Source organism: Camponotus vicinus, unplaced genomic scaffold (genome assembly GCF_025532165.1).
Source record: "Camponotus vicinus isolate PSW18456_S1 unplaced genomic scaffold, iyCamVici1.0 SCAF_8, whole genome shotgun sequence".
Taxonomy (NCBI): domain Eukaryota; kingdom Metazoa; phylum Arthropoda; class Insecta; order Hymenoptera; family Formicidae; genus Camponotus; species Camponotus vicinus.
Window position 1 is genome coordinate 11460312 of NW_028141980.1, and position 23060 is coordinate 11483371.

The 23060-nt window shown below is 30.2% G+C and overlaps 1 protein-coding gene and 2 long non-coding RNA genes across 10 annotated transcripts in view; 2 read left to right on the top strand and 1 right to left on the bottom strand.

Annotated features, from left to right (window-relative positions):
• LOC145975603 (uncharacterized) overlaps positions 1-3772 on the top strand; it is a 32153-nt gene extending 28381 nt beyond the window's left edge. For both annotated transcript variants that reach the window (XR_014440016.1, XR_014440017.1), the window contains one exon: positions 2592-3772. This is a non-coding gene — a long non-coding RNA (uncharacterized LOC145975603). The remainder of the gene's footprint in view (positions 1-2591) is intronic.
• Positions 1-21532, bottom strand: part of LOC145975596 (PDZ and LIM domain protein Zasp) — a 38485-nt gene extending 16953 nt beyond the window's left edge. For 3 of the 7 annotated variants that reach the window (XM_083106190.1, XM_083106188.1, XM_083106187.1), the window contains exons 1-6: positions 21071-21532; positions 3225-3376; positions 2632-2803; positions 2387-2523; positions 2014-2114; positions 442-691 (exon numbers count right to left, since the gene is read on the bottom strand). In XM_083106190.1, coding sequence (XP_082962316.1) covers positions 442-691; positions 2014-2114; positions 2387-2523; positions 2632-2803; positions 3225-3376; positions 21071-21175 — 917 coding nt within the window. In that variant the 5' untranslated portion in view covers positions 21176-21532. Of the gene's footprint in view, positions 1-441; positions 692-1260; positions 1421-2013; positions 2115-2386; positions 2524-2631; positions 2804-3224; positions 3377-21070 lie in introns of all 7 variants that reach the window. The other 4 variants (XM_083106193.1, XM_083106192.1, XM_083106189.1 and 1 more) reach the window with 3 other exon arrangements.
• LOC145975604 (uncharacterized) overlaps positions 5458-23060 on the top strand; it is a 36264-nt gene continuing 18661 nt past the window's right edge. Inside the window, exon 1 of the long non-coding RNA XR_014440018.1 lies at positions 5458-5812. This is a non-coding gene — a long non-coding RNA (uncharacterized LOC145975604). The remainder of the gene's footprint in view (positions 5813-23060) is intronic.

Below are 23060 nucleotides of genomic sequence, written 5' to 3' on the forward strand. Positions count from 1 at the left end.
TATTATATATTGATATTCTTCAGAATGCCAATATATATTTAGACTAATCTAAAAAAATATGCCAATCGAATCAATATCTCATCAACTTTAATTTAAATTTTTACAATATACTATTTACCTTAGTTGAAGTTTATTAATAATTCGATAAAATAATAGTCATATATTTCATAGTTTTGATTAATAAGTTTGATTGATAAATTCTGTAACTTAAAAATTTTATCATTTTAAGAAGTAAAATAAATTTGATTAATATTGCTAATTGTTGAATATTTCGATGAATGAAAATTCGCATTACCAAATTAATAATTTCTCGAAATTATAATCATATCGTATCGTTTTCAATATAAAAATGGTAACACTTCAAAGACGTCAAAATGAAAAATCCACCGTGGCCATCTCGTGCACACAAGGGTGGCAAGAGTTTTGCTCGTAAATAGTTACACGATCAATCGGTCGCAGTTGTTACAAACAACCCCGCCTGACGTCGACCCCGACCCGGCGGAAGATTCCTGCTTTTGTTGTTGCGATGGCTGATTCCTCGATTCATCCGGCGATATAAGGTGCCTGCTATCGTCAGGTGCACCTTCACCTCCGCCCAAAGCATGAAACAAAGGCGTGGGTGACCTCGGTGAAGTGGCCCTTCCGCCAATCGCATGGCTCACGGAGGAGTAAAATTCTGTCCTTGAAGGAACTATGACATGGAAGTAGAGAAAAAACGCCATGACAACTGGGCAATTCCGAGAAAATATCGGATCGGAAGCGATCATTCGATGAAGCCCTTCGGCAATCACGTCCGCCAATCTATGCGCGCGTGTTTCTGAATTCTCAGACTAAAAGACAGTTTTCCAAGATACTATTAGAAAAATACTGAAATTTAAGAATAATACCGGGAAGATATAAATTAAATTGAACCAATAGGTGCTTTCCATTTACATCAAAACTCAGATAAATCTCACTTCTGTCTTTCTTTAACATGAATGTTGAAGAAAGACAGAAGTGAGATTTATCTGAGTTTTGATGTAAATGGAAAGCATCTAATATTAATTTTAGTTAAATCGCAGATAGCGTAACTCTCTAATCTGAGAACTGAAAATCCGCACGATATTTGACATATACATTCGGACGCAAATCGGAAATGGTTATTCTCGTAGAACGCAATGGAGACACTGGCACTACTACCTTCCTCTCGCCGATATTTATTTTCTGAAAATAAAAGAAGCATGCTGATTGTGAGACGCGCCCTGAATCATGTAAACTTACACAATGAGTCTCTCGCACTCAGCACAAATGTTTTGTCCTGGTGGTAAATTTGTCTGCGGCGTTGACGGCTGCGGTTTCGTTTCCGGTGCTTGAACTGGCCTCAGTCCTGCGAGGGCGGGCGAGGACGGCGTTATCACGCCGCTCACGATATTTGGCTCCGCTATTTCGCAAACAAGTTATCGTATGGGCATGCAATGGCCCGGCTGGAGCCAATTCTGGTCCGGCCGATCAATCGCCGAAGAACGTATTAATTTTTTTAAATTTAGATAGATTTTGAATAGCATAAAGTCATTGCTCTAATAATATATAGTTATCATCTAATTCAGCAATGCTAAATGAAAAAATTGATTAAATTTATGTACAAATTATAACTTAAAATGATCGTAAATATCGAAAAATTGTTGTAGCTACGATAATATATATGGTCATAACACAAATAAATTATTTAATTCGCAATAATTTCTTCAGAAAAATGTGACATTACGAAATTGTAAAATTATTAATATTTCGAAGAATTTAAAGATCATTTTTAATTACATCACAGACATCATAATTTTTAAAATTAACATTAAAAATATATGAACAATCATGATACAATGTACGCTCTTCAGTGATTTTGTATAATTTATGTAGACTTAAATATCTAGTAAGAATAATTATATATAATTATATATTAATAAACCTTAATCTTAACTCCTTAAAAAACTCTCTGTTGCTGTGATATATCATTAAAATAAGATGAATGATACTAACCAGGTTCCGGGGTCTTTGGTTCTTTGTCCGCTTCCTGGACCATTTTGAAAACCTCACTGTTCTCGGCATTGTAATTTTTCTCGTTCTTTTTGAAATTTACCCTGCAATGTATTCGCATCATAAATAAATTATTTTTATATCAAATTGGCAAATTTAATAGTTAGCTAATTGAAAGATATCACAAAAGTTATTTAAGCTTTCTCTAAAGACTTTTCTTATTGCTCTTATATCTTTCATTAATATTTTGCAGTTTTTCTAATGATTATAAGTTTTACTATAGCTTCGGTTGTATATTTCTGATTTGAAAACGATTTTATGTGATATTTTAATTTCATCAACTGTCTCTCTTGCTATTTTGGTTTCGCGATTTTACCCAAGGACACCTCCAGCGAGAACTTCCGCTTGAGCAGACAGCGTTTCCGCGATGGTTTCCTCGCTGTAGATTGCTACGGGACTGTTGTACTGTTTGTTCACGATAGATTTAATTGGACCGTCGCTGGTGCCGTTCAGCTGAAAATTATTATGTCCCACAATGTAGAGAAATAAATAATTAACTACCTTTCATGTTTTTGTTGCAGAATCGGCGAAAGCAAAGGCAGATTAACAGTCAATACTAACGAATGGCTTGGGGCTAAAGTTGTGTCCACTACCGATGTGAGATCCATCTTGTTTCTTCGCTGTCAAAGAGGTCTTTGTGACTGGCGCAATGTTACCTGCGGAGGCATTATGTATCGGAGACGGCAGGTTTGCGGTTGCGGGTGTCACATGCGGTTTCCAGGTACTGCCACCTCTGTAATGATAATTTATTTCATTTATAAAACGTTACAAGACGTTGATAGGCTTCAAATTATAAATTGTTGCACTTTTAGATTATTAAAATATTCTTTTGATAAAAAAAAATCATAATACTTCAATATCTAAATATATTCAATATATAAATTTATCTAAAAATTGAAGAAGCAAATACAAATTTTCTGAAAATATATCTGAAATTTTCTAAAAATAGAAATTTTATATATTATGCACATATCATGTGTGAATAATTATCTTTATAATAATCAATAATGCCACGACAATATTTTTGCTGACAATTGATTAACAGTAAAGCCGATTAAAGACTATTGCTGCTTGAAGCAACTTTACGAAGTGGCAATATTTTTAAATACTGAATCATTCGTTTATCTTGAACTTTATTATGTTTAACGTCTTACCTTTGAACAGTCATTTCGAAATTATTTCCGGCCTTGACTATGACATCCTGCGCGTCTTTATGCCTTAAATTATACGTATCAGTGGTGTTGACTTTAATAACCGCATCGCCAGCTTTAAGTCCAGCAGCTTCTGCAGGAGAACCACTATTAACCTGCAATAAAAGCAGACTAAGATTTATAAAAGCAGACTTAGATTTATATTGAGAGAAACTAAATTAACAGACATTAAATTATACTATTTGATTGTACAACTTTATATATTATAATTATAATTTAGATTTATGAATATTATTAGGTATTATATTTTTGCATATTATATAAATATAACTGATAACTGAGAAAAATTTAAAAATAGCAGCACGTAATTATAATTTTAAATCGAAATTTAGAATTAAATAATCGAAATTTGGTCGGAATCGTGAACATCTTCAATTATTATTAAGTTTATTTTCATTTTACAATTAATAACATTTTCATTTTATTGAAAAAATTCCCGATTTATTCAATTTCATATTTCTTTTATTCTTAAAAGAGGAAATAAATTTTTTTTCGCGAACATATAGCAAGTTAAAATAGATTTTAATTTTTTTACAATGAAGAAGTTAATAATTAACACGATACGTTAATATTGTAGAAAAATGTAGATAAAAAACAGATTTTATTATAGAATATTATTGTATTTATAAAAATTACCATTTTTTTTGCTCCGATTTTTATTTCAAATGAATATATTGTGAGAAATATCTATTTTGATATATAACCATACTTGTGATATTTTAAATAATGTCCTAAATAAATCGTAAAAATTAATTACACAAATTGATAATCTTTAATTGATATAAATTTAAAAAATAATTATATTTCATTATCTGTGGTGTTTGTCGCGATCGTACTAAGACGATAATTATCGAAGCATATTATGTGTAATAATTATTTTTTTAAACTATACTTATAATTATATAAATTTAAATATTATTTATATTATTTTTGAATTTTTCATCGATTTTAATTGCCGATCATCTTCGGCTTAAGATCGCGTAATACACGAATCGAGGAAATAAATAAATCAAATAATAAAAGTCGTTAACTCTATTATTAATAAATTTAAATTTCAAGAAGTGAAAATATTTTGCATATAAATTTACTTTGTAGTGCGTCAAATATTCCTTTGTAATAATACAATATTAATGTCTTGACAAGGATCAAAAATATAAATATAAGTTATTGTGTTACTCCAATATTTATGACGATAATTATTAATTTAATGTGAAATTCGAATATATAATATCTCAATTGTTTTTTCAAACCGTTCTTTCAAAATATTACAGTGTGCTCGGTCGTATAACGCTCTATTTACATTCAGTCACCTTGTTATTCGTGCGGCACAACTCGAATTGAAAGGTAGCGATCCTAGTCGCTCCGTGTATCTCGAAACACAGTCGCGATAGATACTATTAGAAGATGTTAAACGCGATCACTTATAGTTATTGGAATTAATAATTATCAATCAGCGTGATTAATTCATATGATTAACAATTGACAAGGATCATAAATATAAGTTATTGTTTTCCAATATTTATGACGATAATTATTAATTTAATGTTAGATTCGAATATATAATATCTCAATTGTTTTTTCAAACCGTTCTTTCAAAATATTACAGTGTGCTCGGTCGTATAACGCTCTATTTTCATTCGGTCACCTTGTTATTCGTGCGGCACAACTCGAATTGAAAAGTAGCGATCCTAGTCGCTCCGTGTATCTCGAAACACAGTCGCGATAGATACTATTAGAAGATGTTAAACGCGATCACTTACAGTTATTGCAATTAATAATTATCAATCAGCGTGATTAATTCATATGATTAACAATTGACAAGGATCATAAATATAAGTTATTGTTTTCCAATATTTATGACGATAATTATTAATTTAATGTTAGATTCGAATATATATAATATCTCAATTGTTTTTTCAAACCGTTCTTTCAAAATATTACAGTGTGCTCGGTCGTATAACGCTCTATTTACATTGGGTCACCTTGTTATTCGTGCGGCACAACTCGAGTTGAAAGGTAGTGATCCTAGTCGCTCCGTGTATCTCGAAACACAGTCGCGATAGATACTATTAGAAGATGTTAAACGCGATCACTTACAGTTATTGCAATTAATAATTATCAGTCAGCGTGATTGATTAATTCATATGATTAACAATTGACAAGGATCATAAATATAAGTTATTGTTTTACTCTAATATTTATGATGATAATTATTAATTTAAGGTTAGATTCGAATATATCTCGATTGTCTTTTCAAATCGTTCTTTCAAACCTTTCAAATATAAATTCGATCACATTCATTAATTCAAGAAAATAAAAAATTGCACTTGCATATCATTGTAATTTGTTAAAATGCATATTTCGCGATTTATTTGATCCAAATGTAGTTGTACGAATAATTAGAGTACATTATATTTTCTAATATTGTAGTTTGCAGATAAGTGTGTGTCGCGTAATGTGTGAGTGTTGCATCATAAACAGCATATGTTGAGAAGAAGAAGAGGCTCATAGAGAGACGTCGGATGGCGATGGTGAGTAATTTATATAATTTATTTAATTTGTTTTTTATTAATTGCTTATTTATCTTCGCTGGTTTAGTTTATATCATTGTATAAAATATAATACTTATAAAATATTCTAGAATTTATCTTGGAATAAATATATTTAATACAAAATATATTTTTACAATATACATATAATTTATATATACATATATATGTATATATATATATATATATATATATAATAAAAATTATTTGGTTATTAATTATTTAAAAATAAATTATTAAAAAATAAATTATTATTTATTCAAAAAATATATTTTTTGAATAAGTAATAATTTATTTTTTAAATAATTAATAACCAAATAATTTTTATAATTTAGATATATTTATATTTTACAATGATGTATATATATATATATATATAAAATATAATGTTTGTACAACTTCGATGTCACATATTTTACTAGTGAATGTTACTATTATAAATTGTATATATATATATATATATATATATATATATATATATATATATAGAGAGAGAGAGAGAGAGAGAGAGAGAGAGAGAGAGAGAGAAATGTTTATTTACATTTAACACTCAACAAATTAAAATTTCTGTTGTATTTTTAATATCGTATAAAAAAATTATACAATTATTATTAAAAATAACGATCGAATATTTTTATATGATTATCATCCTATAAACAGTATCTTTTTACGTTCTATATTGTTGAATTGTTTGGATAATGGAATCTGAATAAATTGCTCGTCTGAAGAAGCGAGAAATATGCTCGCGATAAATTCGCGTCGAATTATAAATTTGACAAAACATCATAAAGTTAATAATCGGAATTATGAATTAAAATGGCTCACACATAGATCCATAAATCTTTAGATTTCGTTTTATTTATTTATATTTTCTCTAATACATATGTGTATCAGCTTTATGAAAAGAACATGGATTTTGATTGTTCTTGAGTTAATCAAATGTAGTATGTAATGTATATAAATGCGCTATAATCGGATTATAACAAAATTAAAAGATTAATTGGCAGCGATGTTTGAAACTATCTCGAATTTCGGATCTATTTTTACAAGACATGCCATTGGGTTAAATCTCTCCTCTTCTTTCTTGTATCCAGACTCCAGAGCCACTATATTTAAGTGCACGCACGTCATTACGCTTCGAATGTCGGATACTGTGCATCCATTCACGTTAGAGATTCGTTGTTGGCAACGTGAAGAGACGGAAAGAGGGTAGAAAAAAATGTTAAGGAGAAACAGAAGTACCCAAATTAAAAAAATCAAACGCTCCTTCTTGCGATGAATCCCACTGGCGTTCTTATCAAACAAGCTAATTATGAGCTCGACTGCTATGATGATGATGAAGGCTAAATTAACAAAGGCTTCTATGTGTCGTTTCAATGTAATTAAGTATAAAATTAAAACGAAGAATTAATCTGAGCTAATTGAATATTACTGACTTAAAAATACATAAAAAATAATATAATATAATAATATAATATATTAAAGAAATAATTTTTTATCTTAATAATTATTTGTCTCTCTCTCTCATTTAAACTATATTTAATTAGAATTTTTGCAGTAATGTAATTATAATGTTTCATACAGGAAATTAAAACGAGTTTGTACATATTATAATAATAGATATAATAGAGTATTGTGTATATAATAAAAATAAAATAAAAATTTTAGGAACATGAAAATAATTAAGAAACATAAAAAAAGAAAATCAGATTTAATTTTATGCGGTATTCAAGGAATTAAAATACATTGTTTTATTTTCGTGAAAGGTTTATTACTTTCGCGAAAAATTATTTTGCAACAATTTATTTTAAAGAATTAATTACCGAGTAAAGTAAACTCATTATATCGTCATTGCCTAACAAATACAATAATCAAGTAATGAGGGGAAACATGTAAGCTACTTGTCATCGAGTCGACTGTGATATTTTGGCAGAACATTGGAAATAATTAATAAGTGTTAACTTCTTCAATCGTAGGCGATCGGATAACGGGGGCCAAAATCTCTCTCTCTCTCTCTCTCTCTCTTTCTCTCTCTTTTTCTATAAATACATTTCATAATATATATTGCCGTTATTTTTATTGCGAGTCGTGCGACAGCCGTCCTCTCATAAAACATCCAGACGAAATAGATATTATTTCATTCGCCTCCTTTCCAAAAAGTGGGTCGTTTCATAGGCAGTTGGAAATATAACACGATATGCTTTACATTCCATAAATTGAAAATGTAATTATTATTTTTATAATTTTTATAAATGAAAGAAATTATGTTGTCATTATATTCAAGTCATGTCCTAGAATCACTACATTAAGAAACAATTTAATAGACGTTACAATATACGTTATAATATATACTTTTTTGAAAATCGAGATAACCAAGAAAATATGAGAGAAAAAAAGAATTATATATTTTTTAAATTATTTTATAATAAGAAAGAAAAGGAGAAAGTAATTAATAGCAATTAAAATAATATTGTAATAATGTTGTAATGTTTTACAAATTTGATAAATTAGATAATCCTGAATAATAGCTTTATATCTCATTTTTATAGATTAACATGTTCTTAATGTCGCCTAAAAATCACTGCTTTAATCTTCGCCACACAAGTTTCGAAAGTTATTAAGAAAGTTTTTCTGTTCTCACTTAGCTTTGAGTGAAGAGAAAAAGTGGAAGAGCTTGTAACTATAAAAATATCACTTTAAGAATATATTGGTCTCTATGCTACAGTTAAAAATCGTGTTTTTTTATTTTTTTATTTTTCCTCGTAAGTCCCCTATTAAAAGCGACTTTTCTAGATTCTTTTCGTCTAAAAGTCCACTAAATTTTTAAAATTGAATCGCTACTGAAATGTACTTATTTATTATATTATGTGATTATTATAAATGATGAATCATCAGTAATAACACCTAAAATAAACTAAAACAAAGCTAATTTTTAAATTATTCGCGCCAATTTTTTAACAATTTAACCTCCTAATTTTCGCTTTTCTGGTCAACTTCTTGCGCGAAACGTCATACAATCAGTGCGAAATCGAAACGCGAGTTGAGAGCAGTTTAATTTGCGCGTGTAGTTGCGCTGCAAATAGAAGCTCGCAAGCTTGCGTCATCGTCCTGAGTGTAATACCTAGTTTACTGTTCAGCTTCGCCTTCGATTTCGATAAACTGCGATAATCTAAAGCACACAACTTCGAAATAATCTTCATAGTTAAATTTATGATTGTAATATTCTGTGTGTGTAAAATGTGTGTCACAAATGCGTAATAGCATATTTTTTGAATGTCGTTGAATTTCTAATTATATCATAAGTGTCTAATTGAAATAAAACAATGTAAGATGAAATAAATTCATACTGTTAAGAGAAGTTTGTGAATAATTTACAAATTATCTTAACTTAAATGTTGTTTTATTTTTGCACAAATTATTATTAAAATAAATCATACACAGCAAATATAAAAAATCAACGTGAATGACTATAGAAAGGTAGGAAACATCTCGCGTGTTTCGCACGTTGCAAATTTTTTAGCAATGTGCATCTTCTAGCTGATGCACTTTAATAGTCCACCAATCTGCGCGGTGTGTCCCTATCGCCCTGGTATTCATGTAGACGTAGGGACATGAACGTAAGTCAGGGTTAAGATGCCGGTGGGCAGACCGCTTCTAAAAATAATCTTGGACCGGTCTAAAAATAGGTCCCCGAACACGTTACAGTCGTTATATACACTCGAGTTACAAGTGACGGCCGAAAGGTAGAGTGCATCAAGGTACACCAGGCTCATTCCGATGCACGCGACATGTCTGTCTGCAGTTACAATCGCTTTCATTCAACAAATAATTGCAGCGTCAATGCAAAAGCCGGTTAATGAATGTGCAAAGGAATGCATATACTTTGGAAGGACCATTATGGCGGTACATAAATTGTCAAAAGTTGAGAAAATTATTTGCAATTCCCTTTTATCCACCTAAAAATTTGCTGAAGTAAAAAGAATCCATAGGAGTGACAAAATTGTGAACTTGCAACTTGTTTGAAACTTTGTTTGAAATTCATAACTTCAATTAATTCGTAAAGAAAAGTGTATCCTTAAGTGTATCAACCAAAAAAATACATGATTGCCAGAAAATGTATAATATGCTTCCTTTGTGCTTTTTTATCTATCTAATTTTTTACATTTAATCGTATCTTTACATCTATTATTAAAATATGTTTATTTATTAAAATAGAGATTTATTAACTTGCTCAAACTCCTTTAGAGAGAAAATAAATTACAATCTATCTTTAATTTCAATTTCAATTTACAATAAATGCAGATATAAGAGATATAATGAACTGAATTTGTTTTTTGATAGATTTTTGCGTGCATTTTATATATAGCATATTTTGGGTTTATATATATTTTCTCTCAAGATTAAAATACCACGTAGCTATTAAGTAAACGAATAATTAGATCAAAGCACTATAATCGGTGTCATAAACTTCAACAAATCCTATCTCACGATTTGCATGACAAATAAATCCCCGGATGGCAGTTATTGCATCCGAAACGATGCCACATGTCCGCCTGTCAGAATTATTCTAAAAATAACTGCCAAATATGCGCAGCGTGTACGCATGTGTATGTGCGTGCGATGGGTGCGTGTGTGCGTGTGTGTAGGTATGCACTCCGAGTGCAGTGAAACTGAGACAGAGAATACACCAAGGTGTACGAGGTACGCATTCCAATGGGCGGGTTATCAGAGACGAATCCATCCCATCTTCCATGTTGGAATGCATCTGTTCTTTTTTTCTTTATCTCTCTCTTTCCCTCTTTTTCTCTCTGTCTCACTTAAACTTTGGACGAGGATTCTTAAGGCTCATTCATACGTGCAATACCCCTCAAAAATGCCATGCCGATGGAAAACCCATTCGTGCGAACCAGTTGCATTTTATATCGGCAAAACGTGCAGAAACGAGAGACGCGTTTAACATTTTTCTGCACGCGGCAATTTTCCTTTGTCGATGTGTTGAGAGAATTTTTGATTACTGTAGTAATTCACTTCTAAATCACATTTAACTCAAACAGTATATGTGTTTAATTTTAATATTTAAATTGGGTATATTAATGTTCAACTATTATTGCATTTTCATTTTTTGGTTTTAGTTTAATAATTATTTTGCAAAATTTCAATTTCTTGTAATTCAAGATCGATATATTGATATAATAATTATATTGAAAATGATATGATGAATGATGAATATTTATTCATATGTGTAATAAAACTTGTATAAGATTTTATTATACAAGTAATATTTCAGTCATACTAAAAAATGCACATATAAAAATCGATTTATTTAAAATGAGAGCTTAAGAATAAAATTAGAAGATTAAATAATAGAGACATATTTTAGAATTATAAAGATGCGAAAAATGATTTTTCACAAAAAATGTTTTAAAAAAGTTATTCCTTTGTACATTATAGAAAAATAAAATTAATATTTAAAACGCGCAAAAACAATTATTTTCAGTATTTTCCGTTATTACTTGAGTTATTCAATTTCGAGGTCGGATACATCAATGCGGCGATGACGAAATAAATATTGAAGCGAAACCAGGCTAAATGCCTTCGTCGTCTTGTAGTAGGAGAAATAGACAGTAACGTCAGTCCGAAATTATCGGTGCACAGTCAACCAGTTCTTATCTCTTCAAACAAACTGCCTATTTCTATTACTGCAACTGTGTATATAACAACATAAACGGAGGCATACATCGTACAATTTTATCTGTAGAACACTAAATATCGATGACATCAGCGATGGGGAATTATTCAATATGTTTATAATTGAAATTATTAATATCTATTCTCTCTCTCTCTTTTTAGAAGTAAAACACAAATATTATTATATATATATAAAAGATTTTTTCTCTAATATTTTGATTTTCATTTAAAATTTATTCTTGAAAATATATATCAACATAGAAGGTATTTAATATTTTTAAGAATAATCTCAAAATCGTCATAATAATGTCATATCAAGGAAATGAAATCGAGAAAACGGAGGTCAACGAGTGCGTGAAAGTGGGATCGATTCTTGGAGATTCGTATGAGTCGGCACAATGACACGCATACCGGAAGACGGTTAAAAGAATCACAAAGGAATACACTGCCAAAATGCATTCCAATACGGAATGATACTTGAGAAATTAGAAAACTAATGTTAAATCAGCTTATTTTTGTTCAATCTCTTTAACCTAATTTTCTTTCTGTTTTAGTCAAGAAAAAATTCATCTTTTTTATAATTTTTATAATATTAATAATTGCAAGTTTTCGGATTTCTTTTATTTTTTTTAAAGATAGATTTTAAGACTAATTGAAAATAATCGAAGAACAATTTTAAAAAGATGGATTTCTCCACCGTTGAACGAATATGCTTCTGGTTATTTTGCGAGACAGAAAGCAATCGGTTTTCAAACACGGCGTGAATGTTTGCGCGTAAGCGCGGGTAAATTACTTGATGACGATAGAAAAAAAAATACTGAAAAGGCTTTTAGTCACTGTTCTGATTCATCAGGCTGTTGAGATTTTTTCACACACATTTAAGCTAATATTTGTATATGCGCTGTCAAGACCGCGAAAGAGAAAGAGTATGTGGAAGCGAAAGCACGTTTCGATGCTCGGATGAGTCATTCTTAATGAATGAGTCCCGATAATAACAGAAAAAAATAGCAACATCGTGATGAATTCATATCAAAAACTGACCGTAAAAAATGACGAATAGAAACGCGCTTATCATGCACGTTTAGCATAAATTCAAATTGCGAATTCAGCATAAATAGCAAGATGATTATATCATTGATTGCATTTAATCTAAATTCTTTTGTTCATTATTTCTTCAATTGAATTTTTGGAAATGTTATTAGGATGTTTCATGATCCAATAATCCAATAATCCAAATTTTTATTTTGTTTTAAAAATTATTATATTTTTCAGAATTACTTTATACTAAATGAAGAGTACTTTACATTAATTTAATATTATACTAAGTATTTATAAGAATTTTTAAAAATTTAATAAAAATTTCATAGATAGAAATTTATATAAAAATCATATAATAATCTTTTGAAATTGATTTTATCTGATAATACAAAAGTTAGTTTTGAAAGCTCTTAAACATTATCTTGTGGCAAAACTAAAATCAAATAAATGTTTACACTCATGATGAAGATACATGTTTGATTTTACAGACTTGTTTTTCTACGACGTAAATTCGCAAATGTATATATAAATCATCATCCGACAGTTTGACTATTTCGCTATCGTAATCATGACACAATCGCCATGATGCGGAGATGTCACGTTACGAATGGATTCACGTCGTATAGCCATGACAAACGGGGGAAGACTCATTTCTGCGCGAAGACTTTTGGCAAATTTCCCACGACGGCCTCCCACTATCTTATTTTCACTCTCGAAATCGAATCGACATTTACGACGACGATGCACTGAAATTTTCGATTCCGTCATCGAGATACAATTTCACTTGCTACGAATTTTTCGCTTCTAGTAGTTTCTATCGAAAATTAAAGTAGTTTTTGAATCAACTTATTGAATTTAATTTATAATTAATTACTGTATAATATTTATTTTATCTCACAATTTCTCCAAAACTGTCTCTCATTTATTTTCAAAATTTTTTTATCATCTCTCAATTTGATTCCGCTTAATAATCGCTGTTAACTTTTCTTAAATATGTTGTTGTGGTTTTACATGTTTATAGTTATATCTTAAAGAGTTTATATCTTAAAAAATCTATTGACAATTGACAAATTTTTTTCGAGAAAACCTTATTTTTCTCGCAGTCGATGGCACATCTGTTCGTACAAAGGAAGTTTATTACGAACGCCTAAGAGGAAGCCCGGTCCGTGGATATTAATAGAGGCTGAGACCCGGTGGCGGACGCGCCACCGAGCTTACTCTTGTGAATATAAAAATATCGCTTTTATTTCTTACCGCGGTATTTCGCTGTGATTTTTTTTCTTGATCTTTTCGCCATCATTTATTATACGCGTATCTCGATTTTTTATAAAATATTCGTATTATCTTCATTTCGCGTGAAATTACGTATTCCGCGATAAGTGATATCAAAGTTACAGATCTACGTATTAATTTTTCAGGAATGTCAGACTTTTGATTCTTGATGTAAATTAATGCAAAATGCAATCTTTAAGCGATTTTTCATCGTTGAGATTGCGAAAGAAATCAGCGATTATTTTATATCAAATCGAAAAGTTTGTATAAATTGATATTTATTCAAATTTAAAATAACTTTATATATTTGTCACAGTTGCAATATATATTTAAAAATTTGCTTTATTTTTAGAACATGCTCATATGCAATTATATGTTTACTAACACAAATTTGTGTTTCACACTTGGAATATCGTTGTACCGTGCGCAATATCGTTCTCTCGCAATGCTCTCCAGAAAAGTTGAGCCAAAATACTCACATAACTCAAATCTTTCAAATCAGTTCTGTTTTGCCTGTCATTTTCTGTTTTTTTTTAATTTTCAATCTGTTCTTCCGAATATCATCTTACTCTAATTCGCGTTGTAGCCAAAAATTTCAACGCATTCCTTAGGAATTTAAACATTAGTTGGAAAATACGTATAATTCTTGCCAAAATAACATAGCTTACTCGTTATATTCGCTTGCTTTCTATCTCTCCTGAGAACTTTAAATACATGTAATACTGTATAAAATAATGTATAAAAATATAATTTATATATTTATAACTGATTAGTGTTTAATTATCTAATAATAATTATTTGTAATTATGTTAATACTTAATAATTGTATTTGTTATATATATATATATATATATATATATATATATATATATAATATAAAATTTATACTAATATTATTAATACATGTGTATATAAATTATTATTTGATGATAATAATTTTAAAATACTTCATGTTCATTAATTTGTAATCTTTTAGCTCTCGTAGAGTGCATTGTGTTTTTATGCTTCAATATTATTAAAATTTGAATCCTTAAATTTTGCTCCAATCGTAACGTAAACAAGAAAAAGCACATTGGTACACAAATATTCGTCATTCACAGATCGTTGGCCGACGATCTTCTCGGTTTTCATCCTCATTTAAACGCGACAAACCCCGCGTGAGTGCACTTCGCGGAAATCTAGATTGGACACTCGTCTTCTCTCTTCGATGTCGTCCGAATTAGGACGTGCAGTCCATTCGGTGCAGCCACGAAGATCTCATGTGTGCGAGATTCGATTCACCCTCATCTCTCACGGTCTGCAAACAAATCGGACTGTAATTTCCCGGTTGCATCGTGTGCAACCATGCATACGATGTGCATACGCATAAACACGATTCGTAATTGCCAAGGCAGCTACAGTCTACTGAAGAGATAATTTTAGATAATCGATATAAAGAGCCAAATATTTGCATCGATAAAAACCGAGTCACGCTTCTTGTCTGATAAAACGTTCGATTAGATTTGATATATTCTTGATAGATATTTTTTGTATTTAAAAATTTATATTTGATTAATATATATTGTTAATATTAATATATGTGTATTTTAATAGCTGTATTACAAAATTAATTGTTGAGTAAATTAATAGTTTATAATCTCCATTAAGAAATATATTGATTAATTTAAATTGAATTAATTTAATAATATTTAATAATAATTATATATATATATATATATATATGTTTTGTAATTTTTTTCTAATTTTTTTATTATTCGACTTTAATGTAATAATCCGTTTTTGAAAAAAAAAACGTTATAAATTTATATTTATGCATCACAATTAACAGTAATCAAATATTGAATTAAAGAACAGCCATTAATTTTTGGATGCATGCTGATTTCAAATTATAAACAACAAAAATGATTGCGCAAGTTTATAACACAATTGAACATTATAGATAGTGACCATTCTCACCACAAAAAATAGCAATCTCTTACTGTATAACAATATTCCGTAAACTATTTTGCGCTACATATAAAGATGATGCATGATTACAGACTTTTTTCTTCTACAATGGAACGTAATCACTCACATCTTTGGCAGTTCACCAATTATTGTAACATATTGTATATTTGCCTTTATTAGGGGCTAATCATTTTATGGATTCTTCAAGAATAAAAATTTTATCTAAATAATTTGGACAAGAAGTTACATACACATATGACTCTCAATTGATGTTTATATGTAGTTTCAGTTGTAATTCTCTCAGTTCCCTTTCAATTCGCAAAACTTATATTAATTAGAATTTATTTTATCATTCTAATAATTTTGTGTCACACATAGTAAAGTACTGACATTTTTTTTATTCATTGAATGAATGTGAAATAATCTAATACGATCAAACAACGCGATGGCTAATTTGTTTTCTCGCGCGGTCTCGTTAAAATTCCGTTACGCGTATAACGCCTGAGGAAGTTCAGTTTAATTAGCAGAACGATACGCCATTATTAGGGCAACGCCACGTGCGTGAATTACGTTTTAATGAATGTTGAAAAATTCCTTCAAAATATTTTTCTCGTCATCTACATATTTTTCATTTGACGATTTTCTCTCGCGTCTAAAAAAATCCTTATCGTGGTGTGACGTTTTAATCAGATAACGCAACTCATGTCGAGTTCTTCCACGTCGCGATAACACATTTTCCGGCGAGTATTATCGCATAACATGAACGCCTACGCTTCGATGTGCTGTCAGTGCATTTGCCTTGGAATTACGAAAAGTGCATATAAATAGAAAATAAGAAAAATTAAAAAAATTTGCTACCACAAAATTTTTTTATTTTCGAAATGTATTCTAACATTAAAATTTAATGCATTTAAATAAATATCATAAAGAGATTTAGATAGTGTTAATTATGGAATATAATATAAATGAATTTTGGATAGTTTATTAATATTTTATTAATATATGAATAATCAATCGTTAAACTAAATTAAAATTAATTTAAATTAAACTATTTTTTAAATCTCTAAATATTAATTTTATTCATTACATTGGAATTTTGTTACATTCACTATATGTATTGAGAGGTACATATTATATGAAAGATATACAACAAGAGGATAATCAAATTCTGTACAATTCTTATATTTGATATGAGATACTAGAAATTTATCAATATTTTCATTTATCATATATTTTTCTATCTCACAAGTAGTAGAAGAAAAACATATTTTTGTTGATTTTACGCGAGTTTGGTGCTGGTGGAAATATTTATCGCCGCGCTGATCGACGAGAAGGTTCGCGTGCACTGTTCGTTTTTACGGTATAAATTCTGTTAAACATGCGTTCTTTTTTCACAGTTTCTAAAAATGCGCATCTAAATATTTTTCTGTTCGTTGGACAGAAACCGTTTGATTTCGTTTCGGTGCGATCGCGACCGGATATTTGCGACCGCATTATTTATCTGTCTCAGAAAAACGACGTCCCGCGAAGACAGCATCGATGTTGTCGTCGAAATCGGCTGCTGTCTTCGTTGTCGCGAGCGAGGTTCGACCTGGCGTGCGCGGGTTTCGCAAAGGCACCTTCTAGAAATAGAACGCCCAAATAATTTGCCTCGAATTACCAGCGACATGCGCCGGTGTTCTCTCCTCTTCTCTTCCTAGTCATCGACTAATCCTGTGAGCGAATTTTTTTAATCTTTAAAACGAAGCTACTCTACAAACATGAATAATCTAAATTACTTTACTGAATTTAATAGTCTTATTTAATTTCACACAAGAAATATTTATTTAATTCATGTATTCGTTTATTCGTTTTTTTTTTCAATTTTTGTTTAACAAAAGTATCGAAACAAATTGTCATTTTATTTATTATAACTTTTAAAAATTTTTGATATTATAAGCTTTTTAGCTAGCAAGAAATTCGAATAAAATTAGGAAAATTAAATCGAAATCAAACGAAAATTAATGTTCGCATTTTTATCATGTATAGATGTTCATTGTTCAAGAAAAAATTATGAATCAGGAATGTCGACAACAATATGCGAATATTTTACGCATATTTTATGTTAAACATACTGTAAATGCACATGTTTCTGCTAGAAGAAAACGCGTAATTTAAAATTAAAAATCCGCGGAATTAAAGGGCTGTGAGCTTATCGTGACTGCACTGAACGGTTTTATCTGTGCAATCGATGCTTCGAACTTGGCCTTCTTCGTAGCACATACATACCATGTGGTACGTTTATTTTATGAGGCCACAAATACGGTCGGCATCCAACCGCCCTCGGCTTTCTTAGAAAGGAGAGAAATATGAGTCTAGTGGTGTCAAAGACGCCCTGCATGGGTTTTCGCCGAGAGGCGATCCCTGATTCGATTTCTACTTTGCATTTCGGAATACACACTTGAATCCTTGAATCGCGATACCGCGATAACTCGACGCATCTTTTCCCAAAATAATTCGTGAACGCGTTAAAATTCGCAGAACAATCTAAGCATGTAGCATGAATCCGAGGAAATCCGAGGAACCTGCCATCCTTGAGAGATTGAAATTATAAGATTTTTTGAGAATGAGAGATTTTTCTTTTAGAAATATATTTTATGAAAAATTTAAAAACTCTTGTTTCCCTCTTTTAACGAAACGATCAATCAAATGCATATAAAAATCATTGTTTATACAATAATGAGAAGAATAATCTCTTTATAATTATATATTACATATATAATTATATTAAATATAAAAGAATAATTTCTTTATAGAGTTATATTAAAAACCTATATCTATTGTTGCAATGATTATAATTAAAAATATCATTGGAAAGTGATCTTTGGAGAGAGAGATAAAATACAATAATTCGACCTCTCGAAATACAAAGAGTAAAGGAAATAATGCGAAAAATATTCCTATCAACAAATATTTTAAAAATTGAAATTGTCTATATAAATATACAACAAAATCAAATATCTGACAGATGCGCGCGAACTGCAAAATCTGCGATAATTGTCGTCCCTCGACATTGGCATTCGCTGAAAACGCATCTTAATAATAGAACTTATGGCTATATAATGCTACATAATCGCTCGAAAAAAAGATGCAGGAAAAAATTGCGGAATGCCCCACGTCTCTACATGTTCGCCAAAAGCTTCTCGTGTTACAACGCCGACCATCGCCAAAACACGTCAGAGGCGGTGGTGGCGGTGGTGGCGGTGGCGAGCTCAGCGTTTCGCACGTAGTTGGCAACGATTTCTGCCGATGCGCGTGAAATAATTTAGCATTTGCCGTCACATTACATAACGCTCTTTCTAGATCATAATATCAAAACACTCTTAACCGCATCTCACGGTCGCGAAAAGTAGGAGGAAAAGGGGAAAGTTCGCGTAAATTTTCGCTCTAAATAGGATTTCCTTCTTTTTCATAATTTAAATCTTTTTATTAAAAAGAGATTTAAATTAAATATTTTGTTTATGAGATCATAGTATTAATCATATTTGAAGAATAATTAAAAAAACATTTGTATAGATGAGAGAAAGAGGAGAAAGAGAGAGAGAAAGGTTGGGGGAGAGAGGGAGAGAGAGAGAAAAAAGAAGATTTGTAAATTTATGTTTGCGCACATACATTAATAAAAATAATTAGCATGTTTTAACAAGGAGTTATTTATTAATTATGGAATTTATCGATTTCAAGTTTATTTGAAATTTCAAAAAATTATAAAATTATAAAATTTTAGGTAAGATATATCTGAATTTTGTATTGAGAAAAATTAAAAATAGAATATAATTAATTGTATTTTTATTTTGATTTAATTGATTTTTAATTGTATTGTTAATTAATATATATTTTGTTGCATAAAATAAAAAGCGATTGTTAATTTCCATAGCTATATTGATTTAGATATTTTAAATCGCATATTGTGAACGAGGAGCTCGCGTTTCGGAGTATCAACATATGTCTGCCTGTCGAGTGTCAACTTTAGTCTCTGATACAGATTTTATTTCCGAGGACGAGTCGCACGAGATGTCGTTTGCTTTTCACTTTCGTCTCGCTTTTGCTCTCGGAGTTCATTATCATTATCTGCTTCCGCGTACTGGAGATTTACGAACTCGAATTTTCATTTATACAATGTAGACGGCAAATTTATATCGGTAATTTAAATTTTCAGTAAAATTTGGAACAATATAAAAAATTTGATAAATAACAAATATATATATATATATATATATATATATATATACCACATAATTCAATTTGGATTATCTATAAAAGTACAATAAAATGTGATATTTTCTTTATTTATAATAAAAATTTATAGCAACAAAAATGTCAACAACGATGAGAAAAGAGAAATTATTGAATAATAAAAGCGTTTTTTATGAATGTGAAACATTTGAATCGATATCAATTGTCAAATAAGAAATTTGATTAATTCTTCAATGAAAATTCTATTCCATACAATTATGACAATTGATATCTTGATGAGTGGAGGAAAGATGTAAATGAGTTTATCATATAGAAGAGAGCACATAGAAACGTTATATAGTTTCTCTTAATTTTATCATACATTTGATAATATTAGTATGATAATAAGATTAATTTTCTCTATCGAAATGTTTCCTTATCGAGAAGCTTTGTGAAAACTTCGAGCGACAAAAAAAGATAGATAAAAATAGCCAAAACATCGCTATATATAAATATGACTGTAAGAAATATTTTTATATATTATTACTTCTACCTCAATCAACTTGAGATTCAACTCAAATGGCTCTTTGAAAACATTCCTTCATAATCAAAAAAGTGGATGAGAAAGACAGAAAAAGATAGCCTTCAATATTCATTATTAATTCAACAAACATTATGCGATAATATAAATAACGATTAAGATAAAGAAAATAGAAAATCATGCCATAAATAAAATGGAAACCATGTTTGTTAGCAGAACTTCGATGAAAAATAAAATGTAAAATGCGTTTTTTTATTCATTATTTTTGCGTATAATATGATTTAAAATATAGATTATTTGTGAAAACTAAAAAATTTTATTTTATATTAATATAATATTAAATACGAAAGGATGAGAAAATTTCATATTTAACTAATATTCGGCAAATTTTGTAATCTTAATATATACGGGTACATGCTTAATATAAACATGTTGCATTTAATCAAGTTATTGAAAATAAATTTTATAAATTTTCATTGGACGGACAAAAGATCCGGATACAGAATAGGAAACGGAATAGATTTAATTCACAATGGACTCACCTTCTGCACAACAAGCGGCGTGCCGAAATCCTTGCCTCCTTGCAGACGAAAACCCCAAGGGGATCCATCAAACCTAGATAGCTTGACGCTGATCAGCTGTGCCATATCACTGTTTGCCTGAACAGTCGAGCGTATCAAATCGGAGCAAATAAACGTGACGAACAAACGTACCAAGAACGATTTCAAAAACTATTATTACGACGATTATTGATAAACGATCTCTTAATTTGAGACTATTTCGAGATGCACTACCAACGACTAGGTTTCTTTACTGGCTGTTTGTATATAATGTAAATAATTTTTAAAAGAGAGGTATATATCGCGGTCTCTCGAATGGAACGTGGAAACGGACACGTACGTTCCTGAAGAACGCGCAGACCGGAGTAAAGGTATAAGAGGCGTCGAGGACGGTCAGTCGGGCAGCAGAACCTCCTCGCCACGCGATTCGGGACGAAGAGGAGAAGTACGAGAGTGCGGAAGGAAAGGGAAGGAACATACACAGCAGGAGGGGAGACAAGAAGGAGCAGTGGTAGGAGACAGATTGTGGAGATGTAGAGAGGAAAAGAGACAAATTTATTCTGCTCTAACAGAAAGGAATCTCTTCAAATAGCAATATATGACGAAATTTCATTAAAAGTGTTAAATTACATACCGTTTAATTTTAAATCTCTAAGTTATACTAATTGGAGAAAGAAAGAGAGAGAGTTTGAGTCAAATTTTAAATTACTTAGATTTTTCGAATACCTGAGATATGTCCGTGACCTGACTCCAGGTACAATAATAAAAGGATATAAGAAGGAACAAACAAACAAACATTGATTATTTTTCTTTGCCTTGAATACTATTTTTGAAACTTTCAAATCTGAATTGACAGTTTGAACTCTTCAAGCTATCTTTGTTAGAAAGCTACAAAGTAAAAAAATCGGAAATAAGAATAAATTCTTGACAGAATATAATAGACCCGATCGAATGATGTTATGGTGGCATAAATACAAATAAAAAAATTAAAGGAGTAAAGAAGAAATTGAGCGTACTCTTAATTGATTAAATTCTCGAACAAAATTATTATGTCTTTTCAAGGGTCTATCTATACTATCAAGTGTGAAATCCGTGAACATCAGTGCATCTGGTGTAGCATGCAAGGTGCTCTTTATATCGTAGTAATAGGACTTGAGAAACGAATGATAGAGGCAAAATATACATGATATAACGCTAGGGGTGGAGAAAGGATGAAATGACGAAGGGAAATGTTCAGAATGTCGAGTTGTCATCTCGATGACCATGACAGGCATTATTATGAATATTAAAATATATGCTAGTGCGTGTGAAAATGAATAGAATCTCTTAAAAATAGATCACAATATCTTCTCTACCCGAATTGAGAATTTTCTTATAATATAGAGGAGTATATAATTAAGTTTAATTATTGATAGCTCGCGTAAAAGGTAAAAAGATAAATGAAAATTTATTAAATAAATTCTACCGCACGTCTGTCATGTACCTTGGCCATTAAGTCTCTTAGCAATCAGACATGAATTTACCGAAATTGACGCGCAAATTACGCAAATGACGATAGCGAAGACACGCGTGAATTATGTCAGAGAGAGGAAGACTCTCTTGTCTCTTTGATCTTCTTGCGTGCGTAATGTAAAAATATTACGAGAATTCCTTCGCATATGTGAGGAGGCATATAGGAAAATTATCAAGCTCTTTGTCAAGAATCTTTAACTGCGCAATTTAATTAAAATTGAGATATTTTTATTCCTACAGCTATTTTTAAATTATTTTTAATATCTGACAAAGAGTTGGCTTCAATTTATGCATTATTATCGAGGTAACTTTGTTTTTTTTGCATACATTTTTTTGCATTACATATACAATAACTAGGGTAAAAGAAAATATATTTTTGTAGAAAAGTTCAATATATAATTAATTGTATAATGAATGTATCAATTTTTGAAATTCGTATAAGGAACATTTCGATGGATGC